The following is a 15,601-nucleotide window of genomic DNA, read 5'->3' as shown; positions in this document are numbered from 1 at the left end:
ATGAATATTACAAGTGCAGCCTGATTCCGATAGTTGGGCCCTCGGGGGCCTTCAGGATTACAAGCCGTCTCAATTAACCTCAGATAAACAAACATGGGTCACACAGATGTCATAATGCAGCAAACATTAATGTCCTGTGTTGTATACCCAAAGCATTATGGTCACAGATACTGGATGATACACAGGACTGCACGAGTCTAAGATGATGTCATCTCTATGATTCAAGGCCCAACATATGTCACAGCAGGTCCTTATTTATCATGCAAGTTGCCTAATGACGTAGGTTTTGTACCAGAGAGCATCTCCTCACAATTAATTTGATCAGTAACGGCAATCTGATTATTCTGTTCATGATCGCAATTGGTAATAAGCAGACGACAAAAGATGAAAAGTAGACTAATTTGCATTTAGGAGAAAAAATAAGACAGCCGTGCTCAATGTTTTTTATTGTCTGCCTTCTGACTGCTGGACAGTGGCACTGGAATTCTTTGATGTATGGATTCCTGTCCTGGCAATAAACATAGACTTAAATGTGGAAGCAGCAAAGACAAAGTGCATTTTCCTTATGGCCTTACTTCTTATATCAACACATTCTGTGTAATGTGAGTGGTTATGCAGCACAATATAAAACACTTGCCTGCTGGTACCAATGATTTAAAGAACCACCAGTCTGAGGTCCTCAAGCAGAACTTCAGGTCCATGGTGAACCGCCTGCTGGATACGGGGAAGCGACTGATTATTTCCGGCCTGCTTCCCCCGCCGCACCAGCTGCACCTGTGGGTTAAAGGATACTGCCTGGGTAAAAGTATTCCACTTGTGGACAACTTTATGGCTTTTTTAAACAGACACCGCCTTTTTAAACACGACGGCCTGCACCCTAATCAGGAGGGGTCAAAATTTTTATCCGTCAACATTGACCTGACTATCCGGTCCTGCACCACCAGCACCTCCTAACTCACTGCACCCACACAGGCCCTGTTCACCTCACTCACACTCACCTTCACCGCGCCTACCTCCACCATACACGCCCCTCCCTCAGTGACCCCAGTGGCAAAGGACAAAATATCCACAAGATCAAAATTATTATTACACAGACAAATAAAACCCAGGACTGCTTTTAGATCCAATTGTGTTTTTAACATTCCACTCCTAAAACATGAAGAGCGCACATTCAGCACAGACATTAAAATGTCTTTGCTGAATGTGCGCTCTCTTTTAAACAAGTATTTTATTATAGATTATATAATTTTAGATAATAACCTGGACAGCATTCTCCTTACAGATACACAGCTTGGCACTGATGCACCTGCTGTCTTCACTGAGGCTTCCCCACCAAATTTTAACTTTTTATTTTCAACAAGGGGGTGCAGAGGGTGCAGACGAGGGGGTGGCACTGCTTCAATTATAAAGAACACCATGAACATAAACAAAGTCTTTTTTTCAACAGCTACTCAGCATTTGAGTACCATGCCTTCATTTTTAGCAGTGCACCTATTGTCTACAGACCACCTTAGTATCCTACTTATTTTATAAATTAATTATCAGAATTTTTATCAATTATTCAAACCACTTTTAACAGAATTTTGGTGATTTTAACCCACACATGGACATCGCCTCAGACTCAATGTCCAGAGACTTTTTAAACCTTTTAAACTGCCTTGATTTTAAGCAACATGTCATGCAGCCGACCCACAGCAGAGGGCGCACCTTGGACCTGGTTATTTCTTTTGGCCTGTCCAATGGAGCGCCCTCTGCTGTGGACCTGGCTGTATCTCACCACTTTTGTGTGTTTTTTCCAATCACCAGTTTTTTTTTATCAGTGGGAGGCCCCTGCTGTGAGAACAGTGAGGAAACGCTACCTAACTTCTGAAGTGGCAGCAAGTTTGATCCAGATCTGACTGAGAACTCCTGCCCAAATTTTACCAGCACCCTGCGATCTTATCACTGAAAACCTGAACAATAAAATAAAGACAACACTGGACTCAGTAGCTCCACTTTTTATTAAAACAATTAAAACGACACCTTACACCCCCATGGAGAACCGAGGAAGCTAAAAAAATAAAACTCAAAAGGGAATGCAGGAGTGCTGAAAGAAGATGGAGGAAATCAAAGTTAACAGTTTACTATGAAAGTTTATGTTAAAACCTCAAAATTTACAATAACACAGTCAAACGAGCAATAATCTCCCACTTCAAAAAACAAATCATTGACCTTAAAAATAACCCCAGATTCCTATTTTACACAATTGATCTTTTAACTAACTCAAGTTTTTAAAAATCCTCCAAAGCACCAGAAATGCCCTTTGTGAGGACTTTGCAGACCACAATAGAAGAAAAACAGATTTTAACGACTGCATAATTGCTTTTACCGGAGGAAACACTGGAGAGAGGACACTTGGTCGGGCTTTCTCCCAGGTAAAGCCCACAACCTGCCTTTTAGATCCAATTCCCCCATCATTTTTTAACACTCTCTGGAGTCTTTGAGGCACAGCTGTTGCATCTGGTGAATTGCTCTCTTCAGACGAGTGTGTCTTCCCCACCTCCTTTAAAACAGCGGTGGTGGAGCCCCTTCTGAAGAAGAGTGATTTTGACCAAAATGTTTTAAATAACTACCGGCCTGTATCCAGGTTACCATTTTTATGTAAAATTTTAGTAAAACTTGTTTTTAATCAAGTAAACATGTTTTATACTAAAATCATATTTTAGAGACCCATCAGTCTGGTTTAAGGAGGAACCGATATACAGAGAAAGCACTTTTAAAAAATTTAAATGACATCAGGTGTAATTTAGATAATCATAAACTCACAGTCTTGGTACTACTGGATACAACTACGCCTTGGATACAGTAGACCTTCACATTTTTGTTAAATAGACCTGGAGGAACCTGGTCGGCCGCTCTGGTACTGTTTTTTACTGGTTCACGCTCTACCTTACTGATCGAAGTTTCTTTCTAAGTATGGATACTTGTTCTTCAGGGACCCATAAGATAAAGTGTGGGGTTCCCCAAGGGTCAATTTTAGGTCCAACTCTTTTTAATCTTCAAATGCTTCCCCTTGGGGGCGTCATCAGGAGGAACGGCATCAGTTTTAATAGTTATGCTGATGATACGCAACTGAACATTGCTGTATCTCCTGATGACACAGGGCCTATTGATGTCCTTTTTAACATTTCATTGTAGACGTCAAGTCATGGATGGCAGCAAACTTCCTGCAGCTTAACCAGGACAAAACAGAGGTTTTAGTCATTGGTCCTGAAGGCCAGAGAGAGAAACTTTTACCAATGTAACAGGATTTCAAACCCTCAAATTCTGTAAGAAATCTGGGTGTGACCTTGGACTGAGCTCTCTTTTATTCCATACATCAAAAATATAACAAAAATAGGTTTTTACCATCTTGAGAATATGGCCAGAGTCCACCCGTTTCTCTCTCAGGCCAGCACGGAGGTGCTGATGCATGCTTTGTCGTTTAGATTATTGTAATGTCCTGCTCTCTGGTCTTCCCAAAATGAAGATGTACAACTTATAATTATTACAGAACAACACGTGCTTACGAGGACCAGAGGGCGAGAGCACATTACACCAGTTTTAATATCGCTGCATTCGCACACCCGTGCACTTCAGGATCGATTTTAAGGTTCTTTTACTAGTTTTTAAATGTTTAAATAGTCTCGGGCCTTCTTATTTATCTGCAATACTTTTACTCTATCGACCCTTGTTGCTGGCCTTTTAACCATACCACGAGTAAGAACTATAACACACGGGAGGCGGCATTCAGTTATTATGGCCCCCGATTGTGGAACAGTCTGCCGGAGAACTTGAGGGCAGAGAATGTTTTTTAGCTTCTATTACTTTTATCTTACTTTACTTTTTTTTTAAATCTTATATTCTTTTTTATCTTATTTTACTGTTTTGTAAAAAAAAAACCCACTGTACTCCTGTCTGCTTGGGCTGGAGTGATCCCTGTGGTGCCCCGTGGTCATGGAGAGTGATTCCACTCGCTATGTGCGGCCCCCAAAGGTGGCTTCTTCCTCACCACCAACAGCTAGTGTATGTGCGTTGGTGTGTATGTCTTTGTGTATCTGTGTGTAGGTTTGGGTTTTCATGGTGTTTCTTTGTTGTTCAGGTTGTATGAAAAGTGCCATATAAATAAAGATTGATTTGACCTACAGAATGAGGTCAGTGAGAGGGACCTGAACCTAAACTAAAATCAAAACAGGATTATCATTAGGCCTACATACAGCATGTTACTGCTTGAAAAGATTTCCTTTAGTTGTGCTGCTCTCAACCAAATCAACAAAGCCGTAAGAAGATCTAAAGATTTAATTTAAAATGTGTTTCGTACTTGAAACTTTGAAATGCAATATGTCACATATTAAAGTACATGTGACAAACCACACAGGCAGTGTTTTAAAGTATTTTTTATTTTCGGAATGAGAGCTTCTGTTATGTACAATAGAGGACAGAAACAAATGTTACAGAAATTATAAATATACTCTTGCTCCAAACTGGTTGTATTCAGTACCGGCTGTGTCCAGTAGATGATTATTTAATATTTAAGTCTGCCCTCTCTCCCCTCTGCAAGTCTCTACCAGGTAATGAGGACCTGCACAGTACAATCAAGAGGTAACCAATGTGTAATTTCAGAACTCACAATGTGCAGACTGGCTGCCCCCCCCCTGGCTAACTAAGAGTGATCAGTGGGCGGGATAAGAGAGGGGGGCAGGGAGAAGAGAGAGGATGAATGTGCTGTCAAGACAAAGATCGGACAATCCTCAGGCTCTCGCAGTGATAGTGGGCGGAAAGCGGGCTAAGGTTGAGGAGGAAGATGAGAAGCAAACCCGGGACACACGGAGCAACACAACAACGTGTTTTAAAACCTCAGCCAGTACATGCCACTGCGTGTTCTGTTGTAGTCGGGAAGCTGCTCGACAGGGCCTGGTGGAGAAGCAGGAAGGACAGATTAGAGAACATATTACAGCATGATTCCTAACTGCTGTAAATAATACTAAAACCACAAAGAACTCACCAACAGCTGCCACAGCAGGACACTTATCGTAGAGATATTTGGAGCAGACGTCGCGCACCATCTTGGGGGTCACGGCCTAAAAGGAGAGATTTAGAGGCAAGTCAGAGCACTGACAGACTAGATGACTTAGCCAGTTTTAAAACAGCACTGCTTCACAAACCACATTTTCTCCCCTCGACCATATAAACCGCCCAGGTTAGAACTCTGATTCAGAGCTTCAACTCACATCAATCCTGGCATCCCACTCTGCCAAAGGAATACGCCGCCCGTAGTTCAGGATGTGTCTGCCGATGTCGTCACAAATTGGTGTTGTTCCTAAAAGACAAACAGGTGTGTTTACTTGTGATTCAGAGAAGTCTGCACATGCGTTTGTCTAAATGCGGGATGTTACGTACCATTGAGCTGTCCAACTAGGCTGGCCTTTAGCGCGTACTTGGCTCTGGCTACATCACTCTCCGTTGTTGCGGTACACAGGTTCATCCTGCGGTAAGAAGAAAGTGGAGGAAATAAGTCAAAATATGCACACTGTCCTATAACTAAATGTCACAGAACATTACAGTTATGGTGGAATGTGAGCATGTGTGTGTCTTTGTCCTGGAGGCATTACTGACCAGGCATTCTGGGCCAGGAGCATCATATCATCTATTTGGTGCTTAGTAGTCACAAAGTAAATGCCCAGCAGGCCGGTGTCACTGTAGGAGGAGTGGAAGGCCTGGAAGCTGTGACAGAGGTCCTCCTCTGCTACCAGGCGAGCCAAGCGGCTGCTCAAATGCTGCAGGTAAGAGTAAGGAAGGGGCGCTGATATTCAACTGTTCACAATCAAAGTGAATTAATAATCACACCAGCATCAGGTAGTAAGATGAGATATTTATGCTGTTAGGTTGACCTTGCTTACTAGAAAGAAATGTCAACAAGTTACACAATCACAATTCAATCATGCAACTCTAGACTTTTCAAACTGTTATAGGACCAAATTGACCCGCTTCCTATAGTAAACACAGCCAAAAATGTACCGACCATAGACTTTATTGTAGCGATGGAGTAGCCTATGACGTGAGCACACGTTTAACCAACGTGATTGTGATCCATCAGCAACACCACTTTCACATCAAAATGCCAGATAAATAAGTGGCCTCATTAAGAGTTTGTGGATTCAAAAGGCATGGACCCAGGCAAAGCACTCTGAGAACTGTGACAATATGATAATTACAGCAATACACTGTTAAAGTAGTACAGAAAGTGTTAACAGAAAAATATGATGGAAAATATAAACAGACCGTAAAAACGTTCATAGCGAACAGAACATTCCACACATTGTCAACCTGACAATGAACACCCCACTAATGTGCTTATAATAGTGTTTTATCGTTATCCAAAAAACAAATGAGATATATGCATGTTATAATATATTTTTTAAATAATATATTTTACCTTTCAGTAAACAAAACAATACTATATCTAAAATCCCTTTTCCAGTCAGATAGGAGCACTCCATGACTCTTTTAGCAGCTGTTGCGTATTTCTGGTCTGTTTCTCCCGAGTGGTCAAGAGACAGGGGGAGACCCCTGACCGAAGACTTCAGAGAGGATCATAGTCTACCCCTTCAAGGGGGCAAAGCTTAAAGGGGACACTGCTGAATGAGACAATTTCACTTTAGGAGGTATTAGTTGCAGCTTCCAATTTCATCATTGTTTTCTTTTCTTAATTGCATAAACAAACAAGCCTGTACAAAAACCTATTTCACCAACCTTTCCACCACCATAGGTGATGTCATAGCTGCCGATGATGGCATTGGCCACCATGAGTGGCACGACGTCTGGGCTAGCGGCACTGGCTGCCTCCACAGCCAAGGCAATGTGTGCCAGAGGCAAACCATCATCACGCATACGGATCTGAGGAGAGGCAGGAAAGGAACAGATGCAAACAATTAACAACTGTGAAAAGAATATCCCTACCCATGCTCTCTGTTCTGTCACAGGCCAGACTCATATCTAATGCATCAACCATCCATCTCAAATAGACATTAACTCACTTGAAATTAGTCTCTAATTGTGCAAAACTCTGTTGTTTTTTTTAACTAATGGCCATGGGAAACAGCAGTGGAATAAGAGATCATGAAATAAACCTCACAAAACACTCAAGAAAAAAAATAACATCTCACCTCACTGCCTGTATACCGACATGGGGACAACACAGGGACGGCATCTCCCTCATACTCGAAGGACACTCCGCTAAAGTGAGATTTTGCCAAACTGACCAGCTCCTCGTGGTTCACACCTGTAGAGGAAGCACATCAGATAAACGCCATGTCAATCCAGAAAGGAAAGGTGTGTTGTGTCACACCGTGTGTTAGGACAAAGAGGATTTACCTCCAGCAGCAGACAGCACCATGCGAGGGGCTTTGTAGTGGCTGTTGATGTAGTCCACAAGGTCCTGGCGGGTCAGATTCCTGGGAGAATTGAATAGTTTATTGAGAACTGCTGGTAACGTACACAGTAGTGCAGAACTGAGTACTATATGGAATAAAAATACTGAAAGGAAATGCAAAAACTTAAAGTGTTTAAAGTTACATTATGAGGAATAGTTGTTTTGAAGCCCTAATTAGCATCATCACAACATTGTACTGTTTCAACAGCAGTGTGACTTTGATGATAGCAATTCTGTGATTGTGACTAATATTTAAGTGTGTGCCTGTGTGTGTGTGTGTGTGTGTGTGTGTGTGTGTGTGTGTGTGTGTGTGTGTGTGTATGTGTGTGTATGTGTTGTTCTTCTTGCCTTGCATTGCTGGAGGGTCCCACCACACTTTGTCCTAGATGAGTGCCCTGGAAGGCTGTAGCATGCAGCAGGTCAAGGCAAACTTCCTGCAGGTTACTCTCAATTTCCTCCAGCTCACGCAGCACCACACCCCTCTGCTGCTCAATATCTGCCTCGTTCAGCGAGCAGCTCTGCACCACCTCCGACAGCAGCTCCACAGCTGGGAAAACCCAAAAGAGAAACAGCAAAGATGTTAGTCACAAATCCATACAAAATAGTGCAGAGGGGGGAGGGATTTTATTGTACCTGGGTGGTGCGCACGTACTGCCAGTGGTCAGAGGTAATATATATTAAAAAAAAGGAAATAAAATGACACATGGCAAACAAATTTAAGAATCTATTCATTCAAAGGGGAGATGGGCAATGGTTATAACAGCACCACCGTCACCAAGAAGAGAGTCATGAGATCAGTTTCATGTATGACCACTTTCTTCCTGATCTTGCAAGTGAAATTTCTTAGCTGTGTGAAGAAGTGTGCAGATTTTACAGCAGAACACTGATTTTCAGGAATGAAAATATTCTTTTGGACTGGGTCTATATTTTTGATGAGTACTGATACCGTTGAAATTAGAATTATGTAACTTGAATAAGATTAGAGAGAAGTCTCATGTGAGGTATTTTATCTGTGATCATAGATATTTTGCTATACTAATAAATTTATGAATTGTGCGATTTAGATGGTAAAGTTGGAAACATTGCCATATGTAGTGGACACAAAAGGATAGGGCTCTTTTTGTCAAACTTTGATAACTCAAACACAAAAATTCAGGCCGTTATAGATGTTTAAAACCCCCCCAGGTCTCCCCTTAATAATGCCTCTTTGATCCACACCACACGCTGAAGTAGGTCTATATAGCAGAGGGACTGATGAACAGTATATGCATCACATTCAGTGCCCATATTTCTATTTTCCAAGCTACTGCTGTCATAATTTGTGCAAGCGCGTGAGTGCAGTTTCATGGGAACACAGCCGTCGAGACATTAATTTCCATCTGTCACTCTGCCTGAGGAGAAAAGGCTGTATTTGCGCTGTAATTGTTTTGATATGAATGAATGAACCTTAATTTAAGTTCCCTATGCTCTGAATGCGCAAACGATCCACTTTGTGTCAAAATGCACAGGTGAATGTGAGTGACTATTCTTGGTTGTCGTAACACTGCGAGTGACTGACGTCCTGTCACTGTTCAGGTTGCTCATCCTCAAAGTGGAGCGAGCAGAGAGTATGACAGTTCATTTAAGTTCAGCAGACAGCAGACAGTTCTGCAGTCGTGTAATTGGGATTTAATGAAGCAGAGGAGGCAATAATTTGGCAGTGGTGGTTCTCCAACAGAAATGAAGACATGTTACTTATGATGCATTGTTTCACTGCTTGTAAGCGGGTCATCTCACCTTTGGGCAGGTCTTTGGCAAGGGTCTTCATGTAGTATGCAGTGTGCTCCCGGGAGGTGTAGGCGTTCAGGTGAGCACCCATAGACTCCACCTGCTGCTCCAGGGCTGTCTGAGGGTACTTCTTGGTTCCCTGGGATAGAGAACAAAAGGTGGAAGGAACTGTATAATAGCATAGTTTGACTAACAGGTAGATATATCTCGACTGCATTCAGCTGAAACAGATACAAGGTTCTGTGGGACCTCTAGTAGCACTACGGAGCATTTTTTTTTTTTTTTTTAAATGAGTGGTCCTCTGTTCTGTTTGTCTCACCAGGATGCATATGCATACACCTTTTCCAGAGTCAAATTCAAGCACTTTCTAAGCATTTCCAGTTGCATTTCAAAGTTTTTAAAGCAACTTACAGCCATGGTAAATTACATATTTTATGCAGTACATATAGTATGTACAGTACACTGATTATTGCACTTCTTCAGCAAATTAAATTAGATGTTATTGTGCTTTAAGCAACCAAAATTATGTTGACAGCATTCTACAGTAGGGTGACAAGTAAGGAAAAGGTTTCATGTTTGTAAGTAGACTTGGCATCCTTTTTAACCTAAATTTCAAGTAGTTTCAAGCACTTCACTCAAAATCGAAGCGTTTTTCAAAACTTGAAAACACAACATTAAAATTCAAGTGTTTTCCAGCACCTGTATTTCATGTTAATTATGACAAAAGAGCAGAAAAACATGCTGGCGTGCAAATTAATCACTTGTTTATTTTATCAATCTTTATTTAATCAGACAGTCTTGTGGTTGCTTCAATGCTCGTCTTTAAATATATCTGTAAATATGGATAGAATCTACCTAGCATTGTCTTGATGTGAACTGGCCTGTTAAGCAGGTGTGTGTGTGTGTGTGTGTGTGTGTGTGTGTGTGTGTGTGTGTGTGTGTGTGTGTGTGTGTGTGTGTGTGTGTGTGTGTGTGTGTGTGTGTGCGTGTGCGTATGAGCAAATCAAACCTAAAACTCTAAAATATTAGACAACCATTGGATTCCTTCTCACAGTAAGATGACAGACAATCCCACCCACTGTATTCATATACTAATTAAGCAGTTTGAATTGAGGCTACTGGATTTACATTACCGCCTTGCTACAGTGCATCCGGAAAGTATTCACAGCGTTTCACTTTTTCCACATTTTATTACGTTACAACCTTATTCCAAAATGTATTAAATTAATCTCTGTCCTCAAAATTCTACACATAATGCCCCATTATGACCACGTGAAAAAAGTTTTCTTTAGAGTTTTGAAAATGTATTAAAATTAAAAAACAAAGAAATTAAGTTTACGGAAGTATTCACAGCCTTTACCATGAAGCTCAAAATTGCGCTCAGGTGCATCGTGTTTCCACTGATCATCTTGAGATGTTTCTACAGCTTAAATGGAGTCCACCTGTGGTAAATCCAGTTGATTGGACATGATTTGGAAAGGCACACACACCTGGTCCCACAGTTGACTGCATGTCAGAGCGCAAACACTAAGCATGAAGTCAAAGGAATTGTCTGTAGACCTCAGAGACAACATTGTCTCGAGGTACAAATCTTGGGAAGGATACAGAAAAATATCTGCTGCTTTGAATGTCTCAATGAGCACAGTGGCCTCCATCATTCGTAAATGGAAGAAGTTTGGAACCACCAGGACTCTTCCTAGAGCTGGCCAGCCGTCTAAATTGAGCAATCGGGGGAGAAGGGCGTTGGTCAGGGAAGTGACCAAGAACCCGATGGTCACTCTGTCAGAGCTCCAGCGTTCCTCCGTGGAGAGAGGAGAACCTTGCAGAAGGACAACCATCTCTGCAGCAATCCACCAATTAGGCCTGTATGGCAGAGTGGCCAGGCAAAAGCCACTCCTTAGTCAAAGGCACAAGGCAGCCCGTCTGGAATTTGCCAAAAGGCACCTGAAGGACTCTCAGACCATGAGAAACAAAATGATCTGGTCTGATGAGACAAAAATTGAACTCTTTGGTGTGAATGCCAGGCATCATGTTTGGAGGAAACCAGGCACTGCTCATCACGAGGCCAATACCATCCCTACAGTCAAGCATGGTGGTGGCAGCATCATGCTATGGGGATGTTTTTCAGCAGCAGGAACTGGCAGACTAGTAAGGATAGAGGGAAAGATGAATGCAGCAATGTACAGAGACATCCTGGATGAAAACCTGCTCCAGAGTGCTCTTGACCTCAGACTAGGGCGACGGTTCATTTTTCAGCAGGACAACGACCCCAAGCACACAGCCAAGATCTCAAAGGAGTGGCTTCAGGACCACTCTGTGAATGTCCTGGAGTGGCCCAGACAGAGCCCAGACTTGAATCCCATTGAACATCTCTGGAGAGATCTGAAAATGGCTGTGCACAGACGTCTCCCATCCAACCTGATAGAGCTTGAGAGGTACTGCAAAGAAGAATGGGCAAAACTGCCTAAAGAGAGGTGTGCCAAGCTTGTGGCATCATATTCAAAAAGACTTGAGGCTGTAGAGGCTGCCAAAGGTAGTTCTACAAAGTATTAAGCAAAGGCTGTGAATACTTACGTAAATGTGATTTCTTTGTTTTTTAATTTTAATAAATTTTCAAAACTCTTAAGAAAACCTTTTTTCACGTGGTCATAATGAGGCATTATGTGTAGAATTTTGAGGACAGAGATTAATTTAATACAATTTTAAATAAGGCTGTAACGTAATAAAACGTAGAAAAAGTGAAACGCTGTGAATACTTTCCCGATGCACTGTAGGTTGCAGTTATAAAACTATGGGTGTAAAATTCAAAACAGTTATTAAAAGATACCCATAACTGAATTACTTTTAATAAAACCAGCTGTAGGCCTATTTGTTGTCTCGGTTTCGTGATTCAGAAGGATTTCCTTCTAAATATAAGTAATGTTGAGCTGTAAAATAATTAATAAATGAGCTAGAATGGTCTTTCATTGTTACCTTTTAATTGTTTCCATCTTGATTTGAATTATTTTTAATAGGCTGACATTTTCCATATCTGGCAAGTAATACATCTTAGGCACTCGCCCGACTAAAAAAAAAAAGATTGATGTCAAGCCCTGCCTTTAAGGTCATGAAGTCTACTAATGTCTACCTTGAAAGCCATGTGCTCCAAGAAGAAGCCTGCTCCATTGTTCTTCTCGCTCTCATAGCGACTGCCAGCATTGATCCACAGTCCGACCTACGATAGGGAAAACATATGAGTTGATCTACAACAACACATGCTGTACCAAGACAATAAAGTGCTAAAGCCACCTTGGACATGAATTGAGTGTTTCTTAAAATCAGACAAATGATTATTGATTATTGATTGATTATTCTAGGTAAAGATGTTCTCTTACTTTAGCTGACAGTTTCCTCTGTACTGCAGTTTTCCTCAGAGCTTCTGTTTTCTTTCGCGTGTGACATGTTTTTAAAAAAACAGCCGACTGGGCCGGGAAACTTTAAAGTAAAGCTCCCACACACCTGGGACACCATTCTCTGCCGGCAGCACCAGGGCGAGGAACGACACAACCGGATCAGAGAACTTTACTTTGAATTTTCCCGGCTTGGTCAGCTGTTTTTCAAAAACACGTCATACCCAGAAAAACAGAAGCTCTGAGGAACATTGTAGTACAGCCGAAACTGACAGCTTAGCTAAGGTAAGAGAACATCATTACCAAAACGAATAAATTTGTCTGATTATAAGAAACACTCAATTCAGTATGGATAAAGAAGACATTAGGAACACAATCAAACATCTGACATGGCTGTCAAATAGACCCTATTACTGTGTTCTTACAGTGCATGTGGCATGTCCAGTCTCCTCAGATGCAACCCTCAAACCATTGTCCAGGGTAGTGAGGCGAGTTTCAGGGGCTCCGACAAGGCTCTGGGCATAGCTGACGGAGGCCTGTCCACGCCTCAGAGACAGCAGGATGGGCTGGAGAATCAGAAACACCAAGAAGCAACACATTTTACATGACAGCACACAAAGGTTATGAGGCATGTGCTCTCTGATTTCTCACTGAGACCAGGGTGAAGGAGCAAAAACAAAATGAATGAAGTGATCATACAACAAGAAGCTGATGAGGTCCACTTTCTAGGTTTTGGTCAAATTGTACTGAATGTCTTTAACTGACTCTTGTTGATTCATTCACATTTAAGCAAGAGTTTAAATGTGTTGCATAGGACAACATCTAACCTTAAGGCTGGCAGTTGACATTGACACCACTGCCACCTTCTGCTATCTGCCAATGACTAAAATAGATGCATATAGATATATATAATAGCAGTAAAATTCAGTACATTTAAATTATCTGATTTAACTTTCTGTGAATTTCATTTGACCTGTGTTCTTACATCCACCTCATAGATATTTGACTAAGTGTTTATTACTTACTGTTTTTTTTTTTACTTTCTGTATTTATTTATCTAGAGTTTATTGGTAATCTTATACTGTATTTTTTTATACTTCCCTTGTGTTTTTAAAGGCTCTTGGAAACTCATTTTCCTTGCGGGAGTCATCCCAAAGGATCAAAAAAGAGAAGTCTAAGCCTAAGATGTGATATAGCACTACACTGTAAGGTAATGTCATGTAACTATGTAACCATTCAGAAGGTATTTTCAATATTAAGGGTGATTATGTCAGAGAACAATCTTGGGCGATAATGATTCTTTAATACACATTTATCCAAGAACAGGTTGAGCAATGACACTGCAAATCAATCCTATAGTTGAAGTCAGGTTATGGTTTGCATCTATTTTAAGATATTTTTTGCATCTTTTTAGACATTTTTGCATCCTTTGTGGTGGTTGCAAATCTGTATCTTTATACGTCAAGTGGACTATTGCTGGGGCGAGCTCATAGTCTTATAGCACTGAAACTAAAGTCGTTTTTGTTCCTTTTTCAGAAAAAAACCCCCAATATTGATACAAAATCTGGCAACCCAGCTAGAGCTAAAATTACTGTTAACTTAGTTACGCAACCCGGTTTCACATACAGTCTAAAACCATCGTCAGTACGCAATCTTCGCCGCAGTATAATAGTACTTTTCCAACATTCAAACATTAAGACGATCTCAAAGGTACATGACTGTCACTGTCATCAGCCATATTTCCAAAGTCACCATGCTAACAGCGATGTTAGCCGGGGAGCTAATCTGCGGTGTGAGGACAGATGAGGACAAATGACAAACGTTACAGCTGCTGACCGTGTGAAAGACCGAAACGACCGTCAGCTGATCTGAATAAAGCGTATACAAAGTGGGAAGTGGTCGCTACAAGACGTGCTGCTTCATTTGAGAGTTGACCTTGCATTCACTGTTAGCTAACTAATGCTAACCGTTGAGCTAACCCGTTAAATGAGCAGCCCACTGTCAGCTTCACAGCACCGCAGGAAATGTACCGATACTCCGCTTAGACACTTCAATACAAGACTGTTAAGTTATACTTACACTGCGGGCTTTGGCGAGGGCTCGACCCACGGTGCTCCCGATTCTGCACACGGACGCCGCCATTTCTCAGACTACGAGGGAAGGGGTGTCTGCTGGTCTGCTGTTGTCGTGTATCCTCCTCCTCCTCCGCCTCTTCTTCTTGTTCTATAGCTAGGCAGAGTTGACGCAGCTATGGCGTATTGCTGCCCCTGCTGTTTGTTATTAAGAACTACATCACATTTATTTGTTTTATTTTAACCCAAGAATCCAGGTTTAGAAGTGTGTGCATATTAGAAAGTTTCCCCATTGGCGCCAATGAGAGTGTGTTGAATTCATGGGATAGCGCAGCAGAAGCGCTGAGGAAACGCACCTTTAGGGTCTTCTCCCTCTTGTACACCCCCCCGCCCCCCCTGTTGCGTATGTGTTGGGAGGTCATTCAGAGAGCAAATAAATACAGCTATTAATACATGTGTCTAACTGGATAATTTGGACGCAACCTAATTTCAAATTTGTGTCACAGACGGGCACTCCCAAAACACATGAACATGAAGAAAAGTGCCAAGGGTCTTCAATGAGCAAAGTGATCATTAATAATTTTCATGTGATTAAGTTTAACAGGGGTAAGGTATATTCTGTGCAGGAAATGATTGAATTGAAATGAATTCGAACAGCCAACGACTTTCACTCCAACGACTGTCGTTGGCACTTGGAGAACAAAGGGTTCCAGTGACATCATCGGCTTGTGCACACCCTCACTAGAGGTTAAATACCTTGAACTCCACACCGAACCTTTGGACCAGTCCCAGCCTGGTCAGATGTATAAGAGCGTAATCACACTGTCCTCCCGGACCGAGACCCGGACTTTAGGGTACTTGTCCCCCCTCCCTCTCACCCCCCCGCGCCCCAGCGCCGTTTGTACTCACACTGCCAGGGCCGG

The 15,601-nt window shown here is 41.8% G+C and overlaps 1 protein-coding gene across 1 annotated transcript; it reads right to left on the bottom strand.

Moving 5' to 3' along the window:
- Nucleotides 1-4,399: 4,399 nt before the first annotated feature.
- On the bottom strand, nt 4,400-14,816 carry uqcrc1 (ubiquinol-cytochrome c reductase core protein 1). The gene is made up of 13 exons (XM_083939752.1): nt 14,686-14,816; nt 13,032-13,172; nt 12,345-12,431; nt 9,227-9,356; nt 7,799-7,997; nt 7,393-7,472; nt 7,185-7,300; nt 6,772-6,915; nt 5,635-5,795; nt 5,419-5,504; nt 5,250-5,338; nt 5,024-5,099; nt 4,400-4,932 (listed from the first exon to the last, which is right to left on the bottom strand). The coding sequence occupies exons 1-13, from the start codon at nt 14,746-14,748 to the stop codon at nt 4,868-4,870; spliced, it is 1,437 nt and encodes a 478-aa protein (XP_083795878.1). The 5' UTR covers nt 14,749-14,816; the 3' UTR covers nt 4,400-4,867.
- Between the last annotated feature and the right edge of the window lie 785 nt (nt 14,817-15,601).

This window comes from Echiichthys vipera (assembly GCF_963691815.1).
Source record: "Echiichthys vipera genome assembly, chromosome: X".
In the NCBI taxonomy this organism is placed as follows: Eukaryota; Metazoa; Chordata; class Actinopteri; order Perciformes; family Trachinidae; genus Echiichthys; species Echiichthys vipera.
Note: the sequence above shows the minus strand (reverse complement) of the source record. Positions and strands in the feature narration are given on the sequence as shown.

What these genes read in the sequence shown, in the direction of transcription:
- uqcrc1 (XM_083939752.1), bottom strand. Translation starts at nt 14,748, where the DNA reads ATGGCGGCGTCCGTGTGCAGAATCGGGAGCACCGTGGGTCGAGCCCTC. An exon ending in GGTGCTGTCTGCTGCTGGAG is followed by an intron (nt 7,301 to 7,392) that starts GTAAATCCTCTT and finishes CTTCCTCTACAG; the next exon opens with GTGTGAACCACGAGGAGCTG. An exon ending in CCTAGTTGGACAGCTCAATG is followed by an intron (nt 5,339 to 5,418) that starts GTACGTAACATC and finishes TTTGTCTTTTAG; the next exon opens with GAACAACACCAATTTGTGAC.